Source organism: Hippocampus comes, unplaced genomic scaffold (assembly GCF_001891065.2).
Source record: "Hippocampus comes isolate QL1 unplaced genomic scaffold, H_comes_QL1_v1.1 scaffold22, whole genome shotgun sequence".
NCBI classification, from domain to species: domain Eukaryota; kingdom Metazoa; phylum Chordata; class Actinopteri; order Syngnathiformes; family Syngnathidae; genus Hippocampus; species Hippocampus comes.
Genome location: NW_017806175.1, coordinates 6194165 through 6221539, shown reverse-complemented (window position 1 = coordinate 6221539; position 27375 = coordinate 6194165). Strand labels below are relative to the sequence as shown.

At 44.2% G+C, this 27375-nt stretch overlaps 4 protein-coding genes across 16 annotated transcripts in view; 3 read left to right on the top strand and 1 right to left on the bottom strand.

Moving 5' to 3' along the window:
• Nucleotides 1-7485, top strand: part of slain2 (SLAIN motif family, member 2) — a 20707-nt gene extending 13222 nt beyond the window's left edge. The window contains exons 7-9 of the mRNA XM_019896582.1: nt 2583-2651; nt 4636-4843; nt 5281-7485. Of these exons, the coding sequence (XP_019752141.1) occupies nt 2583-2651; nt 4636-4843; nt 5281-5341 (338 nt within the window). The 3' untranslated portion in view covers nt 5342-7485. The remainder of the gene's footprint in view (nt 1-2582; nt 2652-4635; nt 4844-5280) is intronic.
• A 488-nt stretch (nt 7486-7973) lies between these two features.
• fryl (furry homolog, like) overlaps nt 7974-27375 on the bottom strand; it is an 82065-nt gene continuing 62663 nt past the window's right edge. For 9 of the 13 annotated variants that reach the window (XM_019896573.1, XM_019896570.1, XM_019896567.1 and 6 more), the window contains 8 exons: nt 25284-25491; nt 24934-25083; nt 24755-24853; nt 24143-24211; nt 23235-23252; nt 21433-21543; nt 20708-20901; nt 18145-19977 (listed from right to left, as the gene is read on the bottom strand). In XM_019896573.1, coding sequence (XP_019752132.1) covers nt 19755-19977; nt 20708-20901; nt 21433-21543; nt 23235-23252; nt 24143-24211; nt 24755-24853; nt 24934-25083; nt 25284-25491 — 1072 coding nt within the window. In that variant the 3' untranslated portion in view covers nt 18145-19754. Of the gene's footprint in view, nt 7989-18144; nt 19978-20707; nt 20902-21432; nt 21544-23234; nt 23253-24142; nt 24212-24754; nt 24854-24878; nt 25084-25283; nt 25492-27375 lie in introns of those variants that run through there. The other 4 variants (XM_019896565.1, XM_019896566.1, XM_019896576.1 and 1 more) reach the window with 2 other exon arrangements.
• On the top strand, nt 10857-15003 carry slc10a4 (solute carrier family 10 member 4). The gene is made up of 3 exons (XM_019896578.1): nt 10857-11478; nt 12768-12978; nt 13772-15003. The coding sequence occupies exons 1-3, from the start codon at nt 11069-11071 to the stop codon at nt 14306-14308; spliced, it is 1158 nt and encodes a 385-aa protein (XP_019752137.1). The 5' UTR covers nt 10857-11068; the 3' UTR covers nt 14309-15003.
• Nucleotides 15646-17306, top strand: zar1 (zygote arrest 1). The gene is made up of 4 exons (XM_019896580.1): nt 15646-16393; nt 16746-16838; nt 16911-16985; nt 17058-17306. The coding sequence occupies exons 1-4, from the start codon at nt 15701-15703 to the stop codon at nt 17199-17201; spliced, it is 1005 nt and encodes a 334-aa protein (XP_019752139.1). The 5' UTR covers nt 15646-15700; the 3' UTR covers nt 17202-17306.

Here is a 27375-nt window from a genome sequence, read left to right as displayed (position 1 = left end):
TTTTTTTTTGTTTTTTTACACGACGAAAATCCCATATCCCAAAGATAAGCTGTTGTGAGGGCAACTTTGTGCCCCTGTGTGGCCCAGTACCGCTTGGGGAACGCTTGGCGACAACAAACATGCCTGAAAGTCGTCGTCTTCTCCTTCTTACGCAGAAAAGCTGCGTCGTAGTCTCCCCAACCTCACGCGTTCCAACGCGGCGCCCCCGCAGGGCCCCGAGCCCGTTAAAAACAGTCGAAGCTGCGAGTCCAACCTGCAGATGCCAAACGGAGGATCTCCCAGACACCAGAGCCAATCAGCTCGTGAGTACCAGCACACACACACACTCAGTGCCTGCACGTTTGTGTTAACTCTTTCCTGGCAAACTTTCTTTTTTGAAATATTTTACAGCAGCATTGTATTGCGGGAGGAACCGAGTTCTCGTTGTGGCTCAAGTGTAAAAAGAAGTTAACCTCCTTTAATAGTCAAGTGTGGAAACACAATGCGTGTGGTGACTGCGTCGTGTGAGCCCACTCACCTTACGAAATTGCAGTTGCAGCTGTCTCTTCTTTTGGATCAAAAAAACAAAAAACGCTGTTCCGTCCTCACATTGTAGTCCTTGTAGGGTTCATGCTTTGGCCACCTGGGGGCAATATAACAAACACATCAAGACTTTTACAACAGACTCGATAAGCTTCAGTCAGTCTTATTTTTTATTTTTTGCAGAGGATAAGGAATATATGCCAGTGAGTTTTGTTATATTGTCTGGCCACAGTAGGACGATCAAACATTTGTTTGAGAAATGTAGTTTACTTTATGACACAATACCTTGTGGCTGTTTTTGATTTTACACGACAAATATTCCATATATTAAAAAACACAAATACATAAACTAGTTAAAAAAATAAAAACCTTCCCTAAAAAGCGAGTTACAACCTACCAAAAAAAAAGTCAAAATAAAATAAAAACTAACTTAATAAAGGATCACAAACTATTATCACCCCGATACGGAGTTGAAAATGAGTGAATGATTTCCAACACAGCCATCAACATTATCACATCTGTCAATCCCCACAAAATATCTAAATCTCAAAGCGCTGGTAAACGATGCCGCGCTTCACCAGCTTTGGGCTCTTGGGTTTTTTTTTCGTCTTCTCTCGGCACGCACGTCAGGAAATCCTCCAGTCTCTTTATCAATGAGTTTTTTTTTTAATGTACTTCCTAAGATTAGAGGATCCCCTCACAAGAGCCTCGGCAATCCATTTGATGTAATCCTTAAACGTGGGATGAAGTTAACGGTATTCCTCTTAATCCCGGAGCTCTTAATCCTTCTTTCTGGTCCAAGTGGCACAGCGCAGGGGTCCGAGGGCAAGCTGCCATTTGTTAAACATGCTTCGAACCTGTTGGGATTAACCCCCCTCCCCCCACCTCCATTTTTTTAAAACAATCTTTATCGGAATCCTTCCTTTGGAAAGCCGTTTCGGCACTTCTTTCATATCCTTGACATCCTTTTTAAGATCCATGTACTGCTTTTGTTCTCTGTAGTAAAACAATTCAGTGCACCGGAAGAACACATTTGTCGTTGTTTTGGTATCCACAATAGAGATGCCTGGCTGGAATCAACATGCCTCTAACATGTTGAAATAATTGACAACAAAAATTTTCGATTGGTAGCCCACAGTTGCTTGCCAGCTTTGCAAGTCTCTCCTGAAATGTAATAAATGCAGACTGAACTGAAAAGGCGCGCGGTAATGCTCGCCGACAAACAGCCTTAAATCCTCTTTGTCAGCTGTCAGCCGATTCACCAAACGACCTCCCGGATCGTTGGAAAGACAGACGATATAGATTGTGGTGTTTCAAAACAAAGACTAGCGGCGCTCTACCAATATCCTCTTTTAGTGTGAAGATTCATCTTTAAAAAAAACAAAAACATCCACCTCGCATTTCCCTCAACCATCAGCCTCATTCAGCACAAACATGCTCACAATCCTCTTCCCCCTTCAACTGGCAGCCCCCCCCCCCCAATCACAAATCACACTTTAATAGTCACACAGACAGTCAAACTTATGTTTGGAGGCGTCGCATAGTGAACTGACTTAAAAAAAAGTCAGTTCGGCGTATGCTGAATTGTGGGGGAGGGGGGGAGATTCGAATTCAGCTTGACGATCATCACCTTATCACGGACTACAAAAAAAAAAGGATTAATTCAACCTGGCATGCCTTCCTCTACCGTATGACGCTTTACTAGTGAGCAAAACTACCGGTGGGCGATTTGGGTTGACTTCTAGGATCCAGGGCGCTATTAGTTAGGCCTAGTAGTGTCTCCAAATTGTCTTATAATTTTTGAGGAAAAAGAGAGGACTAGTCCATGGACCTTAAGCTTCACATCAAGCACATGGGATCAGTCCTCCGATGTTTTCCATCTTTTCCTTGGCTTTGGCATGTGGCACTGACCGACTCCCTCCTCCTGCTGAACGGAGCTACGGGCTGGCAAATTTCTTTGGCTGCGGCGCCATCTAAAGGCTTGCGAGCACATTGCAAAGGGGGAAGCCCTCCCAGGTTATCGTGACAGTATGTGTGTGTGTGTTGTGTGTCCACAGCAGCGCCTCAGCTCCCAAGACACTCCACCCCCAAAAGCAAACAGCACCTCCAAAGCCCGACGGCCCGGCGAGGTAACGGGCCCAAAGCAGCTTGAACGCTCGCTGACGTCCTACACTCACCCACTGCAAGGGCTGATGGGATGTTGTAGTTTACCGGTACTCGGTTTAATTACATCAAGGGAGGGGAGGGAGGAAGTATGAGAAAGGCTCGACAGGCTAAATAGCCGCGTCGGTCAGTTAGACCACAGACCTCCGCCAAGGCCAAAGTCGGAAAAAAGTGGAAAAAACCCAAAACAAATAAGTGTGGAATGCCTTCTCTATCAGTGGCCAACAAATGGCACGTATTTCCAAATTTAGTTTTCTCATCGCAAAAAAATAAACCACTTTTTTTTCTCTCTTTAGTTCTGGATTAAAAGAAGAAAAAAAAATATCTACATTTGCACATGAAAAAAAAAAAAAAAAAATATCTACATTTGCACATAAAAATTTTTTTTTAAAAATCAGAACACAATTACAAAAAGAAAAACTGTGTAAAAATAACCGCAGTCAACCAAATATTACAAAACATGCTTTTTGTTGGAAAAACATGCCGCCAAAAAGAGGTATCTCCAAATTTAAGAAAATATTTTTTTTCATTGACAGTGAGCCCCCTGTTTTTTTTTGCCACAAAAAATTTGCAAATAACCCCCCCAAATGAGGGTGCTTTTGTAATTGGATATAGAAGCCACAATATAGCAGCAAAGCACTTAAAGCTGAGAGGATCATAAAGCATCAACACCATGCAGACAGCGATGAAGCCCAAACATTCATGTGAGGCTCAACAGTGCTAGCCTAGCATGCTAGCCTAAAAATACTTTCTTTTACTTTTGACTGGAGGATAGGTGCCCCCCCAAACTGCTGATTCAGTGTACCATGACACAGATTCTCACCAACAGGTTCGTCTTTGGTGGATGTGCCACACCTCGAGGAATTCCCCGGTGTTTGTTTTTAACTAACCAATCAAGCTTCCGCTACCAAGGAGTCCCAAATTTGTTTTGGATAATTCACGTTGCCCGGTACCACACATCACGCGAGTCTTTCACGCAGACCGACCTAAAGGCTTGTGTCTTTGTTGTGTGTGTGTTGTCATTGTCTAGTCCCACTCTCCTGTTGCTTTGGCGACGAAGGTGACTTCAGTGAGTATTTCACTGACGGCTTGCCGCTCTTCGTGTTGTTGTTGTTGTCGCTGTGGCCCCTCGGTGTGGTTTGTGCATCTCATTCGATTGACGCATCGCAAGAAGCAGACCTCCACCAAGGCCCCTTTATCTTTTAAAACATGACAACATTACTCTTACAAAAATAAATGCTGGATTAAGTTTATCGCCACTCAGCAGAGCAAAAACAGACACATGCAACAGAGCCACTTTGTAACTTCGGGAAAAAAAAAAGGCTAATCTCAGCTACTCCTCGAGATACAAAGATCATCTCTGACTCAAGATGTCTCACTTCAACATGCTTCTTTGACACCAATTACTTATTTTTCTATTAAGCCAGCGTTGTGGCGTCACCTTGTGGCATCTTTAGTACTTCATGGAATGAGCACAGAAAATACCAACTATGGGCATGGGTGTCAAACTCAAGGCCCGGGGGCCAGATCTGGCCCACCATGTCTTTTTATGTGGCCCACAAAAGCAAATCATGTGTGTCAACTTTCATGATCCCTGCTAAAAATCGATACCAAAATATCACTTTGAGCGTTGAGATTTTGCAAACGACACACAAATGGTTGACTGATTTCAAAACTATCCATCCAATAATCTGTTTTTGCGGGCCACATCAAATTGTTGCAGGCTGGATCTGGCCCCCGGGCCTTGATTTTGACACCTGCGGTGTAGATGATAGGTCTATTCTTGGTTCTTTTGTCATTGCTAAACATTATAAACGTGGTGGTCGTGGTTGTTGAAGACATCCCTCATGCTTGGCTCTCAAAACCCAACATTGATCATTTTCACGCAAGCGTGAGCGTCGCTGGTATCGCGCCACGTTTTGAGACTTGCGTTTTTTTCCCCCCTATCAGTTCCGCCGACGAGCAAGCTGCGGACGCCGGCCGCGCCTTCGCCTCTGGCCTTGAGGCAGCCCGTCAAGGCCACGGCCAACCCCGCCGGCTCTACCACCACGCCCGGCCGGTCCCTGGTTCCGCCCCGCAGCGGCCTGCCTCGCCCCAGCGCCCCAGCGGGTGGCGGCATCCCTCTGCCTCGCAGCAAGCTAGCACAGCCTGTGCGCAGGTAAGGGACATTTTTTTATTGATTATTCTTATTTAATTTCTTGAACATTTTAGCAATTTTACAGCTTCTGGCAAGAGTTTTCTTTCTGGAACATTTTTCAAACTACAGTGCTGGAGCCTGGGTGGAAGGCGGACCACACCCTGAACCGGTCGCCAGTCAGTCGCAGGGCACATGTAGTGACAAATAACCATGCACACGCACACAAGTTAGCTAACTATTTATTTTATAGAAAATAATTCACTTTTTGTTTGAATACCACGTAATTTAAAGGTTTACGATGCTGGATTTTATTTGTCGCTTATGCGCAAGTTTGATTTTATAGCTGTCTGTGGCCGTACATTTTTGCTCCGCCAAGGCGTGCAAAAGTTAGCGACGATGTAGAGTTTGTTAGGGGGGCGGGGGCACAAGCGTTCAATGCGGCTTTCCCCTTTTTCCAGAAGTCTACCTGCTCCTCGCATCTACAGCGGCACCAGGGACAACCTGAGGGAAAGCTACTAGCCGCTCGCCCAGCAGAGGGCGCTCTACTCCAACCGTCAGTCACTCGAGGAGTTGGACTGCATGGCACTTTATCCACCTTGATGACTCTTCCAGTCACAATGTCCCAGGAATATTAAAAGAAAGAATAAAAGATATATACGCAATTCAGAAGAAGAAGAGAGAGGCCGACGAGAACGCCAAAGAACAAACTCAGCCTTCTCTGCCATGGACGCCGCGCCACAGCACTCAATTTGAGCCCCCGCCGGTTGTTTTTAAAGCCACGCCTTCTTTACGCCTTCATACATGTCAAGGAGAAACCTCAAAGAGGACGTCAGCAAGCGTCATTTGTGATGACGTCACTGCGCACTCGCCATGATGACATCGGCGAGCGACCGTCACAACATCATTGAGGGAATTTGACATCGAGTGACTGCCATTATGACATCAGCAAGTCACCTCTAAGATGATGTCACCAAACACCTTCAACCCACTTGAGGAATCCCAATGCTGACATCAGCGAGTCGCCTTGACGATGACATCATCGTGCCACTGCCATGACGACGTCAGCAAGACACCTCGACCGTGATGACAGCGAGTAACCTCCATGTGACCCTGGCGAATATCCTCAATGATGTCATCATCATCGAGATACTGATGATGTTGTCATTGTGAAACCCCTATGATGACATCAGCGACCAACGTCTACGATGACAGCAAGCGACTGCCGTGATGACATCGCCGAGACGCCTCGTCGATGTCATCATTGAGCGTCGGCCACGATGACATCAGCGAGATGCCTCGATGATGACGACGGCGCGTGACCTCTGATGTCAGCATCGTGCCATTGCTAATGTCACTGAGAAACCTCGATGACATCAGCGAGCAACCGCCATCAGGATGTCGGCAAGGCACCGCGACGGCGATGACGTTCGTGTAACCGTGGTGATGTCGATATGATTGAACATCTGCCACAATGACCTCGATGACGCCGTTATCACTGAGCGACCACCGCGATGACATCAGCAAGACGCCACAATGATGACATCGGCGAGCGGGACCTCTGCAATGGCACCAATGCGTGGCCGCCATATTGAAAACAATCTTTCCTTGCGGAAAATAAAAGCACCAGAGAGAGAATGCACAAGTTTATTTATGAAAATGATTTGATGGGATCCTCCATTGTTTTGACGCTGCTCGCGTTCCTACGGGAGACGCCAGCGTGTCTTCAGTGATGACACAGGCACGGACTTCACATGCTGCTTTCAAGAAAACTGGGAAGTCTGAAATTCCCTTGCTTCTCGCCTACTTGACATAAAAAATAAAATAATCAAAACAGTCCACACTCAAGTGACTGATGTCAAGTACTACTTTCCTTTGGCGGCAATTTGACGGTGATCCAGAAAGAGCACAAAATATACCGCGAATCTGCGTCCCAACAACGGAGGATCCTCGAAAGACATCACGTGTCCGTATCAGTATTTTTTTTCAATACGTTTTCTAATGTCCGTTTGAACCTCAATTTGCATCGCTAATGCTCCAAAGCATTTTTTTTTTAAGTTTCCCAAAGGCTCGTCTCGAGATGTAAGTGCTTTGATTCTTTTTGGGTTTCAGTTCAGGTGTGAAGCAAGCGCTCAGGCTGATCCGACGATGAGTTGACAATAGAGAACTCGGGCAGTGACACTCCCGACGACTTCCCCCTCTTTCCTTTCAACCATGACAGCCTTGATTGTTTTGCTGACGCTGGCGGCCATTTTGGCGCCCCTCAGGCCTTTCGTTAGCTTGTGTCAAGTCAATGAACATAAAAGGGGACATATTATAGGAATTTTATTTTTTAATATAATAATTTTGTCTTCAGATTGCCTGCACACTGAAAATGTCATGAAGCGCTAACTGATTTTGTTTACGTCGCTGTTCGCCTCGGCATCACCCAAGCCCCGCCAGGGTCGTCATGGTAACAAAAAGTGTCGGGTGAGCATGGAGCTCATGAGCATGAAACAAAAGAACCTCAAAGTGAACATCCCACAGACGTGTTATTAAGACACTTGGAAACTTATTAAATTGTTTAAAAAAAATTATAAGCATAATATGTCCCCTTTGTGGTTCCTTAAATCCCCACAGTAATTCTCAATGTGTCATCAATGTTTAAAAAAACTGAAATTAAGGAGAAAAAAAAGAGGAGGGTTATCAGAATGATTCTATTTGTGTACCGGTGTTTGTACTCATCGGTGTGGTGGCTCGTTTATGAACTAGTGCCTCTGATTTAAAAATTTAAAGTGTCTTTTTATTATTGTGTTGTGTTTTTTTTTTGTATAATTATTTTGGTGCCAATTTATGGTTTTGCAAAGCTTTTATTGATTTGCTTGCTCGCTTATTTTTGTAATAGAAATGAGTTACATTGATGATTATAATTTCTTTGAGGAAGAAGAAAAAAAGTTTGACTATGCGCCTTCATATTTATATCTAATGTGTAAATTAAAAGTTATTTATTTAAAAAGAGACAAGAGGTGCCTCAGACAGGAACGTGGGAAGCTGGACCGAATGTTGCAAAAAAATAAAAATAAAAAAATACAAAGACCAACAACAGCAACCACGCCTTTTGTGACACTTCGTTTTTTTTTTTTTTTTGTTATTTGACCTTTTTTAAAAGCCACAAACATGACAGTTTTTCCTCCCTGTGTAAAGTCACATTTCAAATAAAAAGCTCAAAAACCTTTTCTTTTTTTTTGTTGTTCATTGTTCTTTCACCTCATGAAAAGAATACAAAAGTGGCAACATCTTCCGGGCAGCATCACGGTTTTTGATTTTGAAAGAAAAAAAAAATCCAACATGGTGTCTTACAATATTTCATCTTGCCCGTTTCCAAGAAAGTGCACACGTTGTCCTTTGAGTCACTTTCAATCCACTGATTGAAGACGCGACTCATAAAAAAGTGAAAGCGTACCAGGAATAATAATGATGGAATTTCTGGGAACGGAGAACAGCCTGAGTGCAAAATTCATCTCTCTTCAGCATTTTCGTAACGAGCAAAGGTAATCTGGTCTTTGAGCTTTTTTTTTTTTTAAATATCATTTTAGCATATATCAAATTAAGTTTCGGATAAACCTTCGCTCCATGTTTTCAGAAACAACCACAGTGATGAACCTTGCGGACTGTCTCACAAATATCAAAGACAATTTAGCCCTCAATTAATCTTACGTGCACATTTTTGCAAACTATATAAAAAAATATTTATATTAGTCTTCACTGGACTTGACAAAGTCTTTTTAAAGCAAAGAATTTAGTCTTTGAGGAACCTTCTACACATACATATATATATTTTAATCTTTAATCTCATGAGCTTGTTTTTTCCCCGTACATTTTTTAATACATTTTTCGCAAAAACAGATTAGCCTTTGCTCACCTTATACATACATAAATATCTATTTGTATTCTATTTTATTTATATGGCGTCTAGATGAACAAGGGAAGGGGACCTGGAATAAAAATAATCGCATATTGGGGGGGGGGGGATCACCATTAGCATATTTTTCAAAACCGTTCAGTCCTACTCCTAGTGCGCCGAGACTTGAGCGGCGTTATTAAAAACGGTCTGACAATGTGAGCGCATCTCCAGCATCGCTTGCAGATTGGCATCAGCTCAAAATTGTCTCATTCATCAGACTTTATTTGAATCCGTGCCCTCTCTCTCTCTCTCTCTCTCGCTGTCTAGTTCGCCCTCTTGTATTGCAGCAGTGACATCATCAAAGAATTAAAACAATAAATAAGCGCATTGCGTGAAAGTGCATTGTGCCCAACTAGAAACTGGAAGTTAGTTTGGCAAGCTGGTTTAAACATTTATTTGATATTATTCATATCCATTTTAAGGGGGCGTCGGGGGTCAGCAAACCATTCGAAGGGGCAGCCGTCTTTGACAGACAGGCATAAAGAGCCCACCAGACCAATGTTGCGTTAATGGTGTGCAGAAATGGGGGGGGGGGGGTCATTTGTCACTTGTCCTGGAAAATGCTCATTGAATAGTCAACCCAGTGAGGCTGTGAGGTCTGCAAACTTCGGGTCATTTTGTGGGAGCCCAGGTTTCAAAACAACATGGCGAAGCAGCTACTAGCTGTTACGCTGCCCCAAGTGTCAATGCGTTTCAATCCGGGTTAGACCCTTTGCCTTTTTTTTCCTCCACATTCCTTTGATGAAGCATTTTTAAAAAAATCTATTTCTCTTGATGATATTTTTGTCATTATTTACGAGTGAGAGCAAAGAGCAAACTAGTACATGGACCTGAAGCTGGATATCAAACGACTCGAACGTACTTCCATGACATACCTGGAGTTGGCTGCGTTTGAAGAGGCTGACGACAGCCCTGAGTCACCCTCTTCTTCCTCCTCCTCCTCTTCGTCTTGTTCCCGTCCATCTTCTCCTGGCGAGACGTCACTGCTTTTATTTCCTGTGCGCGATGTCGGCGCCTGATAGCGGCAGGCCGGCGTCTGCGGGCACACAAACAAACGTGTCAGATACACTCAGATGAGACGCTGAGATTTCACCATGAGAATATACACGGGTTTTGGTAACGCATGCTTATTGTACGAAGTGGGAAAAAAAACCCGTAGCATGGAGGGCAACAAAAGCGACATGCCATTTGTTTCTTTTTTACAGCCCGGTGCACTTTGTGTAAAGGATCCACACTTTATTTTCACGGCTTCTTTTTCCTGTGCGTGTATGTGGTAATTTATGGTACCAGTCATAAGTTTGGAAACACCGACAGACAGATTCAAATGGTGCCAAACACATAAGAAGGTCAAGAAAGTCGAGCTACTAACTCTTGATAATGCAGAGCTGTGAACCAAAAGTCATTCAAGGTCAAAAAGCATCATCCACATCATAAGGCTGACTGAGAAAATACCAAGATGCGCATTAGTTGTTATCTGGTGCCTACTTTGAAGAATCTAAATTATAAAACATATTCTGTTTTGCTTCACATTTTTGGGGGGTTTACCAAAAGACTTCCCTCAATAATGTGGATGAGGTAAGGATTTACCTACGATTCTGGATATTTTTACATTATATCAAAACATTGAATTGGCAGATGTTTCCAAACTTTTAACTGACGCCATGTTAAAAGTGTAACATTCATCGGACAGTGAATATGACAGCAAATAAGTGAGAGTAAATATGAATAAAATACGACAGTATTTTGAACCAACAGAAATCACATTCCCCAAATAAATATATTAAAACGAAAATTAAAATCATACATCGAATATTGCATTCATATTTTCACAATACCAAGTGTAGATATGAATTAAAAGATGTTCCCAATGAATACGAATCAACCTCTGCAAAATATCAATTTGGTGTTCATGCGAGTTGAATCCTGATTTGATCGTGATCCAAAACGTGCACTTCGAGTGTCAATTCCAATTGAGCAACTCGATCAAACGCCCTCGAATGCGCTCGTGGTCCATCGGTTGCGTTTGTGTCTTGATTTGACTCCAAGATTTGGATGACGCTCGATCAGGGGGGGGGCAGCCAGCGATGGTTGCGTCCCTCGGGTGCGCACGCACACCCCCACACGCATCCACGCGGGTTGGGCGCGCTATAAAACGGGGGTCCGGGACGCCGGGGCTCGGTCCTTCGTCTCCGGCTGTCGCGCGGCGCGGACGGCCAACCATGGCACCGTCGCGTCCTCTCGCCCCGGCCCCGTAGCGAGCGAGCGAGCCGTGCGTAACGACGAGGAGCTTCGACCGACGCCGCGCCATGGCCAACTCCAGCGAACCCCCGCCGGGCGGCTCGGAGCTGAAGGTGGGCTCGCTCCCGTCCGAGCCCCCCTCCGCCGGCGACGTCCTGAGCCTGGTGCCCGCCTTCTGGGACTCGCCGTTAAGCCACGGCATCAACGTGTTCGTGGGGCTGGTGCTGTGCTTCACCATGCTGGGGCTCGGCTGCACGGTGGACGTAAGCCAGCTGGGCGAGCACATCCGGCGGCCGGTCGGGGTGCTGCTGGCCGTCGTGTGCCAGTTCGTCATCATGCCGCTGGTGGCCTTCCTGCTGGCGCTCACCTTCTCTCTCGACGACGTGGCCGCCATGGCCGTGCTACTGTGCGGATGCTGCCCCGGGGGGAACTTGTCCAACATCATGTCGCTACTGGTGCACGGGGAGATGAACCTCAGGTACTCCCGCAACTTTTTTTTTTCTTCTTCTTGCTTGTGGAGGCTCTCAGTCGTACAGGAAAGTACGACAGAAGCTTCTGTGAGAGAAGCGAAACGTCCTTTTTTGCTTTTTTTTGTTTTTTTTGTTTTTTACCCACAGGTACAGATGACGACTGACAGAACCCTTTCTACGATGGTTTTCTTCTTCTTGAAATCACTTTTTTACGCAAAAAGTAGCTGTTGACGTCATCCGTTTTCGACGAAAGATTAAAATCGACCGTTAAATGACAGAACATTTGTCATGAATTACAAGTAAATATGAATGTAAATGCAATTTTCAAGCTCGATTTTATACATAATGTAATTTGCATATAATTAAAATTGTAATAATGGTACCATAATCATTCAATAATAATTTTATGCGACGAGGATGTTCAATACCATTTTTTTTCAGACCGATACCAGTACGAGTATTCACACGAGTACTCTATTCTAATGGATCTAAATATAGCAGAAAACTTTCAAGTACAGTATTGCTTTAAATAAAAAGTGACGTCAAAGAGTGGAAAGACACCAGTGAGGATGTCCAATATGAGGAAAATGTGATTTAGTCAGCAGCGGAAGCTGTTGTGGAAAGCAAAGAGATGGGATTGAGGCTCATCGATACGGGGAGTAACCATGGATGGTTGAGGCGAGTGATGTGGAAGCAAGCTGACTGTGCAGGATTCTTATGCGTTATCCTGTTGAAAAATCATGGCCCCCCTACCCCAAACGAACAAACTAATCATGCCCAAAGATGTACATTAGAAAATAAACCAACAACTATTGCTTGCTGTAGGCGTAAAAAGTAGGACTGAAGAGGATTGTGACATTTTAATCACTTTAGTAAAATTGGGATACTACATGTTTTTTACATTTAGTGTTCCACACGCATCTCTGCTGCCACCAACTGGTCAAAAGTGGAATTACATCCCAAAATACATACATTTGTGGGCCGCAAACCCATAACCCACAATGGAGTGGAGTTTACTGTAGTGGCTTTTTTCCCACCAGGTCACGCCCTTTCAAAGCACACATACAGTACATAGAATAATAATAATAATAAATAAACAGTTTTTTGCGTTACATTCTGTTACTATTTAAAAATATTTTTCTGTCATAATTTTGGAGTGTCAATTTTTTTCGCTATTCGCGGACCGGACCTGTCCTTATATCCCCCCCGGAATAGAGTGCAGTCCACTGTATTTAATTTTACCAAAGGTGCAAACTACCGTGCATAACATTTGACGGTCGGGTCTCCCTATCAACAGCATCATCATGACCATCTCGTCCACGCTCCTGGCGTTGGTGCTGATGCCGCTGTGCCTGTGGATCTACAGCCGCGCATGGATCAACACGCCCGTGGTCAACCTCATGCCCTTCGGCGCCATCATCCTGACACTGTGCAGCACGCTCATCCCCATCGGGCTCGGTGTCATGCTGCGCTACCGCTACACACGTGTGGCCGACACCGTCTTGAAGGTATGAATTCTCTACTTTACCGGGGGTTCAAGATATTTGGGTAAAGTCTGCTGAAGGTTCAGTAGAAAATAAAAGTGGAAATGGTGTCATGACGTTGTCCGTATGTCGCGGTTTGAATAAAATTACCACCTCTAGGAGATTAACTCTGTCTGCTCAGGCATGGAAATGGAAAATTGTTTCATCAATGGGAATGTTGACCTTAACCAGAATATTGACGTCATGTTAACAGTCACAGATGTTCTTTTTTTTTTCTTGGAATAAGATGCATTAAAAACACACAAACCAAAAAAAAGAAAATGGTACCCGTGGGTACTAGTTAGCCCCAAGGACAACGTGGGTGTGTTCTAAAAATAGCTCACCTGTGACGGGACACTGTGGGTCTATGTATGTATTTATTTATTTAAAAATGATATATGTTAGTTCTGTACTAAATATTCTATATTGGTACATAATAAAATATATTAATAACAATAAAATAAAATGAAAATAAAATATATTGTGTTCAATGGGACGAAAATGCAAAATGCTCGAAGGAGCTGAAAGACCACGTAAATGAGCATTAAGTCACCTGTTCTAATAGTGGCTTTGGGGAAAATGACTTTTTTTTAACAAAAAAAAGTTAGATAATCTAGGTTTAAAAGCAGCTCAATTTGATGGGTTAATAAATGACAACCTCTCAAAAGTGAGCATTATTTTTGAAAAGATGTCGTTGTCATTCGGTGAGATCTACTTCATGTTAGGGGTACTCATCATACACATGAGCATACCTGATGCGGCGCTGGCGTGTCTTCAGGCGTCTCTGTGGTCTCTGCTCATCACCCTGGTGCTGCTCTTCATCCTGACGGCAGCCATGCTGGGCCCCGAACTGTTGTCGGCCATTCCGCCGTCCGTCTACGTCGTGGCCCTGCTGATGCCCATGTGCGGCTACGCGGCGGGCTACGGCCTGGCCGTGCTGTTCCACCTGCCGCCCAACAGCCGCCGCGCCGTCTCACTGGAGACGGGCTGCCAGAACGTGCAGCTGTGCACCGCCATCCTCAAGCTGGCCTTCCCGCCGCAGCTGATGGGCGGCATGTACATGTTCCCGCTGCTCTACGCGCTCTTCCAGGCGGCCGAGGCAGGCGTCTTCATCCTGGCGTACCGGACGTACCGCAGGCGGGTGTTGGGCAAGGAAGAGCCGCCGGTCCGGCGGGACGGCGAAGACACGGACATCACGTACCAGCGCTTCCAGGACGAGGACGTCGACTTTGACGCTTCGTACGGGGCAGTGACGGTGAGCGACCCGAACACCATCATGCTGGACCCCTGCCCGCCGGACCCGACGCCTGTTTGACAAACACAAGTTAGTGTGACATCGTGAGAAACAAAACAGTATAAGACGGGCTGATGCATGGAAGGCCTCAATCATGCGTGTTTTTCCCTTTTCAACTGGCAATTGCGAATTTTTTAAAAATGGCGAATGAAAGAAAATGACAGATTTTGCAGCATATCTCAGAAAAAGTTCGGGATATTTGGCCGGCGGGTGAAATTTCAGGTTAAAGATTTTCACACGGGAACTTTACAGAAGAACTTAATTTGATCTTTGCAGAACTCAATTTGACCTTTCCATAACTTCTCTCAACTTTTGATGACAGCTGAATGTTGCTGCACTTTTTGTTCAACTTTTTGTTCTGTAACAGTGAGTTGAATGGCAAAGTTCACAAGTCCATGAAAATGTTCACAGGTTCAACTTCTATGCCTTTCTGTGACTCTTCCAGTGGCTCTTGCAACTCTGTGATTTTCTAAACTCAGTGACAAGGCTTCAGATGTGATACTCTCATATTTTTGATATTCGATTGCCAATTGGAAGTGGAAAGAACAAATGATACACGCATTCTCAATGTTTCTCAGTTTAAAAAAAAAGCATCATCATGCGTGAAAACACATCAGTCTGTGAATGTAACAATCAGCCATTTTGTGTGTGAACAGTTGTACAATGTGTATATGAAAAGAAATGTATGGAGGAAATTAAAAATGTACAGATGTAAACTCTCCTTTCTTGGATCAAGAACCTTAAAGTCAAGTATTAATGCTCTCAACGGCCCCACAAGTGTAAAAAGAAGTTAACCACAAATATAAAGAAGACAACAAAAATAAGGGCAGCAAATATCAATTTTAGTTTCATTCTTCATATAAGACATTTTTTTTTTATTTAATAAAGCATAAATAGCACTGTTGGCTTTTGACGACGTATAGGTCAGCTATGTACAGACGAGGCATCATCACCATTGAAAAAAACTTTTGTAACCCAGGCGTCAGCACATCCCGTGTGTGGATGCACCAAAAACAAAAGAGGACGGCACATTATGCCGCATACATTTGAGCGCAGAAATCGTATAACAATGACAAGGACACTGAGAATAACCTTTTGCAGGTAAAATATTTCATTATACTACTACATTTACAGCAAACTTTTTGGGATTGACAAAGAAGTAAATGCCATGAAAATTGGTTGAATTTCAATTTCAATGCATTGCCATTGACGGTGAGGTCGCCGCTCGAACAAACATTGAACTTACAAAAATCAATAAAGCTGTCCCTCTTTTGACTGCTGGACACGCCCCCTGACTTTTGGCGGGAAAACACCTGTATTGAATCAGTCCTAATTGTCAATCACACGTGCGATTTAAATTACGTCACCTGCGGCCTTGCCGGTAGAAGAATAAAAAAAGAAAAACCAAACAAAATGGCAACATACGGCGACGAGCCGGTCGACCGCTATTTCTACCCATCTTACAACCACAACCCTTATGCGGGCCGTTACCGGCCCAAGGAGGCTCCGTGGAAGTACAAAAGTAGTTACCTGTCCCACTATGGCGACGCCTCCGAGGCATTCAACAACCAGCAGCGGGCCCAGCTCAAGTCCATCCTGTCTCAGATCAACCCCAAGCTCACGCCGAGACTCCGCAAGGCAAACACCAAGGACGTGGCCGTGCAGGTCAACCCCAAGCGGGACGCCTCGGTGCAGTGCTCCCTAGGACCGCGAACCCTCGTCGCCATGAAGCGAGACTTCCGGCGCAAAAAGTCCTCCGAGAGTTCTGTGACGTCCGGTGAAGATGGAAGTCCCAAGACTGTGGTGCGGTACCCGCGGACGCTGGCGCTCTACTCCCCCGTCGCTTACCGGAACATTACCTGCTTCGTGGCGGAGGACGAGGATTCGCCGCCCGGGGAGCCAGCTGCCGCCAAGCCGGGTGACGAGGAAGAGGAGGAGGAGGAAGAGGGCGAGCCCGCGAAGAAGAAAAAGGAGGAAGAGAAGAAAAAGGAAGGCGGGGAGGAGAAACGGTCCGAGTCGCTCAAGTCAGAAGAGCTGCGGAAAAGCGAAGACATCGGGGCCGCCGTAGACGAGGTGTCGAAGGGGAAAGCCAGAGTTCGCTTCCAGGTATAATCAATTTTGCAAAATTTGGGGAACATTTTGTCAAATTTGGCAGCTAGAAATGTATTTTATTACAGATTAAAGTTTCGCTTGTATTTATTTAAGGTAAATACACTTAAGTTTACTTTTACTCAACGTTCGTTTTGCGAGTCCCCCCCCTTCAATTTTGCAAACCAACATTTTCCAGAAACAATATTTTTTTTTTTTTTTGGACTGTAGTTACATTAATACCCTTTGCGCACACCTGGTAAACTCTTATTAAAAACCATGCACGTTTTATGCGACAATGTTATCGATCTGAAAATAGCTGCATTAAAAATAATGCTGAGAAACATGTCTCGTCTTGATTTCGACTCAGTTTCTGGAGCAGAAATACGGCTATTATCACTGCCGAGAGTGCAACTTAAGATGGGAAAGCGCTTACGTGTGGTGCGTTCAGGGAACCAACAAGGTGAGAACTTGGGAGAGTGTTTTTGTTGATGTGGTTCAGTGCACCTTACGACCCACCACTGTTGCATTGCAGGTTTACTTCAAACAATACTGCAGGAAATGCCAAAAGGAGTTTAACCCGTACCGCGTGGAGGACATCACATGTCACGTGAGCCACTTAAGTTTACTTCACAAAAAAAGTTTGTCAGTCTTGAATAAACTGTCATCATCTCATGTCCAGACTTGCAACAAAGCCCGCTGCTGCTGTGCCTTAACACAACGCCACGTGGACCCCAAGCGTCCGCACAGGCAGGACTTGTGCGGCCGCTGCAAAGGGAAGCGACTTTCATGTGACAGCACCTTCAGCTTCAAGTACATCATCTGATCACAACAGCAAGCGGATTCTGTAATTGGTTCAGTACTTTGGTGCATGTTTGGTTGCAGCGATTGCGTCGCCACACACATTCACTATTAAAATGTCTACCTTGCACTTTTTGGAAGTGTCTGTCTTTTGTATTCGGTAAATTTATTGACCCACATTTTTTTTTTTAAACTAAATGTTGATAAGACTCAAATGTGCTTTTTCCATGAAAGTGGTGGGCGGGGGCAAAAGACCCTTCGATTTCAAAATTCCCCATTAATTGGCTTTGTGTTTCATTAACTACACAGTGAAATATTTAATTTGTATTAAACTGCAAAAAAGTGAATATTTTACTTAAAAAAAAAATTATCAATTGCCCTAATCTGTACAATTTTGTTGCGGTTTGGTGGAATCGTATCTCCAAAACCATTGCTTTTTAAGGAAATTTCATAAATGTCGAGTTGCAAAAGAGGGTAAGCTATTTTCAAGAATTTACATGTTTAACCAATCTAAAGCGAATTCAAATTTGTTTCAAAATTAATTGCTAAAACCAAAATCCAATTCAAAACTGTGGTACTGAGTTCTAGATAATAGTCCAGGCACCATAGGACTTGAGCGGATATTTTAATGGCTCAAATAGTGTAGTGATTTGTAAGCATAAAGTTGCTAGATCAAGTAGTGTCTCATTTTCAGAGCGACGTGGTTTCGCACATTTAGTGAACATGCCAAAAGCTTTGACAAGGACTTCGATGATTTGTAAAAATAGACTGACCAATAGTAGTAATTTGCGAAAAAGGTGAAATTGACCAAATTTGGACCTAGGGATTGGCCCTACAGCAAGAACATGAATTTGGTTCAATGTTAACTGTAGTATATTTTTCTCCCATAATCATTGAAATGCACCTGAAAATGGCATAAATTAGCTTAAAAAAGATTCAGTGGCATCAAATCATTCCACAGTCTTGACTGTATGATTAGATCTTTATTCGTCCAGAGAGAAGGCTGGTATGTGAGTGAACAAAAAAAAAAACAATGCACACCTAAAATCAAAGCTCTCCCAGGTCAAGAAAAAAAAATCTTTAAATAATAAACAGCATTCAGAATGTACCAGACAAGCAGTGACCGTCAGGGCAGAGGAGTTCTGCTTGCTTGGCGGACAAACGGGAAACAGTCACCCTCCTTATCTTTGGATTCCGAACCGGAAGAGGGGAATGGATGCGTGTGGTGGGATACGGATGCTACAGTAGAGCCCTTACCTCCTTTCCCCCCTTCTCTCGGCCGTGACATCACAACAAAAAAGGTAGCTCATCCCACCGTGGCATGAAAACAACAAAAAAAGAGGTTGGGTTATGAAAATGACTCATCACATGAGCACGGTGTCCTCTGCAGTGCATTTACAGTACAAGGAAGGAGGGCGAAAAGACTGCTTTTTAGACTTTCTAAAAATATATACAGAGTAAATTATGAGCTGTGTGTCTTATCTATGCATCACACAGCCTCTAAAGGCAGCTGCTTATTTGGTTAAACGGGCGATTGATAGCTATTCAGGACGCCTTGAAAGGGAGCAGATATATATATTTTATATCTTTATATACGTTTCTCTTTTTACAACTTTACTTCCCTGAGGATTTCCCACAGGCGCTCGCGCGTTAAATATCCCAAACATTTACAACCGAGGAGGTTTCAGCTCTGAATCATAAAAAATACATTTCTCCCCCCCAAAAATACTCTACTTTTCATCTCTTTTGAGCATGCTTTTTTTTTTTTTTTTTTTTGCTCATGAACATGTCGATTTGCGTGCAAGGTAGAAAATAAAAACCCCAAACTGCAAAAAAGCACAAAATAAAAACAAAATCTATCATCCTACCGCTGTGCCAGGCACGCTGACGTGTGTGACTTATTGCAAACAGAATCTTGCATGTTTTTTTTTTTGTTTTTTTTTGGGGGTGGGGGTGGTGGGAAGATACACTCCTCAAAAAAAGGTTGAGATGTCGGACTTTGGGCTGAAATTTCGGGTTGAACCTAAAATGCTGTAGAACCTTTACAGGTAGACTTAATTCAACTGCTTATCAATGTTTCACGACTACTTACATCTTTTTGTTCGCCCAACAAGGTGGTGGCCACCAACATTCCTCAGTGTTCAATCCATGAAAATTTCCAAGGATTTCACTTCTGCCTTTCTATGACTCATCCAGTATCTCTGATGATGACACCGTGATAGTCCAGATTCAGTAGTCATTTTCCTTTGAGAATATCCTATCTTGAAGCCACCGCCGACGGGAGATTGTCAAAGGAAAGTGGCTACTGAGCTTATAGTGCCACTATTTTGAGACAGAGGTACTGGAAGACTCACAGAAAGGCAAATAAATTATCCTTGCACATATATTGGTTCAATACGGATTATAGTGGATTTTAGGGTCATCCAGAAATTGTACCTGAAAGCCCAATATTCGCAACTTTTGTCAAGGAATGTCTTAGCTCCAAGCGTCCATCTGGCCTGGAGAAGAAGACGGTGTCTCTTATTCCCGCACATCCTTTTGTAGCCCTTTTGTGCGCCGAGTCTCTCTCTGATTCTGCTCACGGTGCTCCTACGCCCGAAGTCTGCGCCCGACTCAGCGCTTCTCGGATTTGCAGGTTGAGCTCCATGAGGCGTCCGCTGGCCTGGGAGAGGTCCCGGCTGGGGCCCACCACAGCCAGGCAGCCCGTTTGGCCCAGCGTTTGGTGGCGGAAGTAGATGTGCAGCAGCGTCTGCACGGCGTCCTCGCCGTCGCTGCCGAAAATGTCGTTAGGCCACAGAGACCTGCCGCATGGACACAGGATACAGGCATGCCTGATTTTAGAGAGGTGCGCCTTCACTGTAATACCACATTGTGCCACAACATACGAGGCAGCAAAGAGCACTACTGAAGGATGTGCAGTGTAATAGATGAAGAGGCAGAAAGGCTCGCCGAGTAAACTCCAGAAATAGATGTTCTGTTTGTATGTGTTGTCGCTTTGAGCGTGCAAATTCAAAAATGCAATTTATGGATTAAAACAACGACAAAGCGAGGACTTTCAGTCTTCATCTTCATGCTAATGCTAAATAGGATCTATGTTGCAGTGCTGTAAGTAACCCTTTGAATGACGACCGAACACGATGACACAGAAACAATGTGGAGTCAGACAATATGGGAAAAATAAGTTCATATGTACAGAAATTTTCATGATAAATTTCTGTCGATTTCGGGCGTAGCAAAGAAACGTGCACCGCACAAGGCGGCATGCACGTAGCATGCTTCACGCAGGCTGGGCTGCAAGATGGAGCGAGCTGGCCAAGACTGTTCATACACGGTGGTGCTCCTGTCTTTCTTATACCACCCCCTGGTGGCCAAATCGAGAACACCAGAATTAGCTGAATTTAATTGATACAGTGTGACAAAAACTTGTTTGTATTGATCCCGGAGTTGAAGGTAAGAGTTCAAACTTCATTTAATAAATGAAATGTAATTTTCTGAAAACATGGATGGAACTCCATGGATTTCATAAGCTACCTGAAGACTTTGACTTGGGTGAGGGCCGAACAGAAGTCTCGCGCTCTCAGAGTCTCGACCAGTGACTGGATGGCGGTCTCCGTGTCAGCGTGGGCGGCGTCCGGCATGCACACGTCCTCTTGGCTGTCATTTCCCCTCTCGGCCGCCTTCAGGCAGCTCTCCAGGGCGCTGAGCTCGTCCGACATGTTGGTCACCTAAGCGACGGGAGATGGAAGACAGATGGGAATGGCTTGAGTGCATGCGTCGCATAGAAGAAGGGAGCGGAGGGGATAGCGGCGGGGAGGAGGCAGCAAAATACACATCTTGATTGAATTTGAACGCTAACGGCAGCTGACCCCATCAATCCCCAGAAGAAATCATTCAATTTCATTCAGTAGTGTAATCCACTTAACGGTGCATTAAGATGCAGCCTGGATAGAGAAGCAGCAGAGCCGTGCTTCAAGTCAACAACCGTCCTGCACCGTTTCCTTCAAGCAGTACACTTCCATTAACAAGGCAGTTTTTTTTTTTTTTTTGTGGAGCTTTTCCACTGTCGGATTTTGGGATGGGTGCCAAAAACATTTGTACTATGGTGGAGACAGTATGCACCATAAAAACACACACACACACACACACAAAAAAAAGAAAAGATGCTGTTAGATTGGGGACGTATAACACCAAGAGTCTTTTTTTTTTTTTTGTGGGGGGCGATAAACGCATCGGGCTTTCCTATGGTTCTATCTCACCTCGGCTTCCCTCTTGATGGTGTCCACTCTGCTGATGAGCTTGCAGTAGGCCTGGAAGAGCAGCAGCAGCTGAAAGTGCAGCTTGTACAGGCGGCGACACAGCTCGAGCTCCTGAGGGTACACAAAAACGGGAAAGGCGGAGAGGTGAGGAAGATGGAGAAAATGTCAAAGGATACGGCCAGGTGGGGTGAAATGGTTCACGAAGCCCCGAGCAAAGCCCCATCCAGGTGTCGGGCGTTGAGAGTCTATTGCTAGCGGAATTAGTCGATTAAAAAAGGATCCGTCTCGGGGCGGCTGTCGGGATGAGCGAGTCGATGATGTCGCTAATTACAGAGGGTCCTCAGTTTGGGATAGTGCCAATGTCCCAGGTTAAAAATGGCACACAATTAATTAGCTTGTGCCGCGGTCTAAGGATACGCGGGTGGCACAAGAAGTACACTCAACTTGCCACCTCCATATTTCCAAGTGTTTTTCAAATATGCAATGTATTTATGAATTTTCCTTAGGTAGTTACTGCACATTCTGACTTTGATACAATTTCAGGTTACATCGCCGGTGTGGGAACCGAGTTCAGATGGTGTCAAAACGGAACACCTCAAAAAAAATAAAAATAAATAAATTACTTATATTTACGAAGAGCTTTGACAAACACAGCCAAAAATGTTTAGAATCTGTCAAAATTTGGATAAAAATTGGACTTAAAAAACAGTACATATACAATAGGATAAAAATATCTTTTCTGCCATTAAAAAAAAAAAAATCTGGCACAAACTAACAAATCAATGAACAAAACAAAATGTACAAAAAAAATGAGAACAAGAAGAGAACTTTGCCAAAAAGCAGGCAAAAACTGACCAAAACTGATACAAATCTAATAAAAATGCAACCAAAACAAAAATGAGTTCACATAAAGCTGGCAAAAAAAAAAAGTATGACAAATACAAATATGAAAAAATGACAAAAATATGCCAAAACTTGGACAGAAATTAAATACAAACTGTCAAAAAGAGATAAAAATCACACAAAAATATAACAAAACCTAGACAGAATTCAGACATCAACAGATACAAACTGGAGAAATTATTAGGAAAAAACTGCCAAAAACAGGGGAAAGAGTGACACAAACTTACAAAAAAAGGAAAAGGATCATTAGAAAAGTGGACAAAAAAAATGGACAAAATCAGGCACAAACTGACAAAAAAAAGATTCAAATTTGACAGAGCAACTAAAACAGACACAAATCAGACAAAAAAATGACAAAGTCTAAAAATAAAGTGACAACTGAGAAAACTTCTGTCAAAAAAGGCTGATACCCTTATGGCAAAAATCATGTTCAGAATAAAAAATTGACAAAACTCAGGCAAAAAGCTGACAAATTGCGGCAAGAAAAGTAACAACCTGGCAAAAAAACTACCCTGACAAGAGGTCACTCAACGGTGCCTTCCCTACTTAGAAAATTACTCTTTCTGTATGTCGCCGCAACAGGAATGGAACACTGTCACCAACTGAGGACCCGCTGTGCTCCTCTGGGAGGGTATGTCATTCATTTGAAAAGGGGATGGAGCAACAAACATGCAAAATTAAAACAACAAAAGAATGCCCCGCCCCCAATCCCCTTCTTTTCCGGCATCACATGTCCTCCATCGGGATGCAAGGCAACACAAATGATTTTTCTGCCATTCGGGGATAACGCTAAGATTGGATGAGGGCGTTCCATGTTACGTGGCCAATCAAGGCAGAGGTACGAGAGGGTGCGGATGAGGATGTTTGGTGTTGTCTATTAAAACAGGAGTACCACTTACTGCCAGACTCTCCATGTGCTAAGCAAGAAGAAGGTGACAAGGAGAAGGAGAGAAAGAAAAGAATTAGACGGAATTCACACGCCATTTAAGGGGGGGGGAAAGAACTGTGTAAACGATGTGTGGTTGACAAGATTTTATATTGAAGGAAACATCGGCGTTGCCGTTTCCCACTGTAGGTTAGCATAACGCTGGCGGACGTGTTAGCTTCACGCTAATGTAAATGAACAATTATGACGTCAACATCATGAAGCGAGACCAATTGGTCTGTCTTTTGGAAAACTAACTAGTTGCCAAACTAAACACAGTACCTTGATGGAGGGCAAACTGTAAAAAAAATAAAATAAAATACCCAAGTGCAAAGAGTGTAAAGGAACAAAAGTGAAAATACCACGAGTGTGTCACAACAAACAACATTACCGTATTTCTCAGCAGAGTGTCTGCGCTTCGAAAAAGGTCGTTAAAAAGTTAACTTCAACATGGAGGCCTTTGAAGAATTTATGAACAGTAAACATAATTGGGGAAAGTTAAAAATAATAATATTAATCCACAACGACGTGACGCTCCTTTGATGGGAAAAGTTTCAGAATAAAATAAAATCTGCCAAACATGACAAAAAAACGAACGAAAATCTTACAAAAATGTGAGAAAATTAGACAAAAAATGAAAAAAAGGCATCAAACTAACTACAAACAAACAAAAAAAATCCATCAATCTCCACTGCAAAAAAATGGCGCTAAGTTTTTGCGGGAGTTCAAGAGAAGCTACTAATAGACAAGAATGTGACGCATTTGGGATCAAGAAAATCTGCCAAAAAGCCTCAATGTGGGTGGTACCGGGAGTTGCAGTTTAAAGTCTGAACTTGGGGTGAGGTGTTTGTTTACTCAACTGCAGAAGGCGGCTCGGCCTACCTGTGCTTGAGTGTTGAGCCGCTGGCAGATCTGTTTGTCCCCGAAGGTTTTCCTGCAGTTCTCCAGCCACTAGAAACGGAGGAAGATGGAAAAAAAGATGTTGGCGACGGTGGACTTTGAAGTCCTGCGTACGTCAGAACGGCTGCTCAGCCAGCAGATTCGATAAGAGTGTTGTACTTAGCGTATTAAAACAAAGCAGCCTGTTCAAGACAACGGGGTGGGGTGCGGCTGCGTAATATCTGACCCTGCGGGGAGCGCGTGGTTTTCTCATTCAATTAGCGGCCACGCATGCCATCCTTGCAATCTCATCTCCTGAGCGCCTCCCCCCTCACCGAATCCTCCCGCCCATCACGTTCTAACTGATTTAGGAGAACCGGGGGTTGTTTTTAGCCCCTGACCGCCGCTGATGTCATGTGCGTGCTGACGCATTCGTGAGGCAAGTCAAGGCCCATTGCGACGTAGGATTTGGACAGCGAATCCCCCATCCCCCACTAATGACAATTTTTGAAAAGGGCAGAAACATACACTGGGCAGGTGTATCCACAAGTGCAGCTCTAAGTTTAAAAAATGACACCTTCCCAACACTGCCGCCACCAAAAGTACACCACTTACAAGTTCCGCCGCCTCCCTCTTGGCGTTGTAAGTGTCCAGGTGCTCCTGAAGCTCCAGCACGCTAAACTTGAGCGTCTCCAGCAGTCCGCACGAGACCAGCTAGGACAGCGAGAGACACATGAACACCCGACCTGAGTACGCCGCGGGAGAAAAAGCAGCTCGGGCGGCGGCGGTCTCACAGTCTCGGCATCCAGCAGCACGGTGGGGCACTGCGAGTGCGACGTCATGACCTCCAGGGAGCTGAGGAATTGATTGCCCATACGCTGGAGCTTCTCACCGAGGAAGTGGACAGACGCGTGCGTGATGGCGCCGAATTTCCTCTGAATGCTCTGGAAAGGAGGAGAACGACATATTAAGTAAAGCTATAGTCTCATTGATTGCGTTTGTTAAAAATACACGTGAAGAGGACCTTGAAAAAAATAAATTGTGTATTAAATCAATAACTGAGGGAAGAAAAAAAAAAGAACAATTACTATTAGATTCTTCTTCAAAATCGTTCAAAACCAACTAGCTCGCCCGCCTGCTGTACCTGAAAGAGTTGCGAGAAGACGTGGAAGGTGTAGACGGCGGACGACCCATCGACGTCCGACAGCATCTGGTTGACGTGGCAGCGCCAGGCATCCTCCTCATCGTCATAGGCGACGGGCTGGAATGCCGCCAGGATGGCCGACAGGAAGGGCGACGGGGGTGGCGAGGCCTGGGTCTCGGGGAAGCAGTCGGCGTCACCTTCATCTTGGCTGCAACCACCCAAATAAAGATAAGTGGAATGGAAAACACACTGTTAGGTCCATCATTATTATTCATCCACAGCAAATAATGTCACATTAGTGTGCCGTGGGAAATGATCACATTTCACTTAATTGGCCATTTTTCATTTATAACAAATAATGTATCTTTGGCCAAGGATGCCAATGATTTATACAGACAGTCAGAACGTAACATATGTTACAACTTAAAGGGTTGTAACACCTTGACCGATGCTACTTGTTAGCCCGTCTTTGGCGTTTTGCATCGTGCGTTAGCATTAAGCTAGCAGAAGGCAAACGTCTATGGTTATTTTAAATACACAACGTGTAATATTTGTTGTTTTGTTTTGTTTGACAGACAACCTAAGCTGGTAGTGTCAATAAAGAGCTTAAAGAATCTTTTTTTGACAAATTGTTCACTATCCTTCAAACCGCTGCTTGTTGTCAAGTGAGTTGAGTGGAGACCAAAAAGAAATTAAAAAAAAAAAAAAAAAAAATCCAAAAGTCGGGTCTCTCGTTTCTCAAGGTACCACCGTAGGAGAAAATGAATTTACGAGTTAAGTAAGCACACAACTGAAGGCACCGCAGTATAGTGAGTATTTCTTGTGCCATTACTTAGATTCTCTCTCAAGCCAAATAAGTGCCTTGGCTCAATAAATGTTGCTGAACCCCGACGTAAACAAACGCTGGCCCACATGATGGATTTGCTGCAGTGCCGGAGCACAACAACATGAGCTATTAGCCACTTAGCATCACGCATTGCTCTCCCCCTCTCGCTCTGTTTCTCTCTCTCTGGCATACACACAACCACATACGCACACACACACACATATATATGTATAAATATATATATACTGTATACAGTACTCACAGGCCCGTGGGACCAAAGAGCCTGAAGAAGCAGACGGAATACAAGTATTTAAAGCCGGCACTGCCGAGCACCGCTGCTGACACCGTCTATATGTATAACCCCGCTCCCTCGCTCTCTCCCTCGCTCTCTCCCTCGCTCTTCTCTCTCTGTCTCGTAGCACTAGCGCAGTGCAGACAGCCTCCACATATTCGCTGGGTGCAACTTGCGGCCTCACAGCAGCGAGGGTGGGGGGGGGGCTGATGGCGACGGGGGTAATTTAAACAGTCAGGCATAAATCCTCACAGATGGCTGTATGCTCAACTGTTCAGTGCCCCGGCTGTCAGTGCACAATCACTCAGAGTGCCCACACCTCTGCCTCCCCCGCCCCCCAAACTCGACCGAGCGTTTTAATGACAGATGCCTCATGACGTGGACAGGCCACCAAGAGCTGTGCCTTGCTCCTTCCTGTTGTTGCCCCAACTGGCATAAATTCCCAAACGGGTGATTGTCTTCAATCTGTAATTGGCCCACCTTGATGAGGAGGCCTTCGTCATTCACACACACCTGAATGGGAGCCAGGCCGGAGGAAAGATTCACTGTCACGCCAAAGTGTTCGACACAGAGGCTGGGCCAAAACAATGACAGTAAAAGCATCGGAACCTCAACTACAGCCAATGACGTAAAAAAAGTGTTTTCTTGTATTTGACATGAGAGAACTATGACGGCGAACCACGACTAACAAAAATGGTGCTATAAGTGCATACTGTGGTACTTTTTCTTACAAGCTAAATTTGTTCTGTGACTAAATTCATAAGTCCTGACAAGGGCCTTGAACAATATGGATTTTTTTTTTCAGGCAGGTGCAGATTCCGATATTTGGCAGACTAAAATTCTGAAAACTGATTAATTGATGAATTAAAAAAATATATGTAATGAATAAAAGGACTTACTTTTTATGCACTTCATGCTTACAACAAAGACAACACGCGGTGACTCATGTTATCCGTTAGCCCATCAATGGCAAT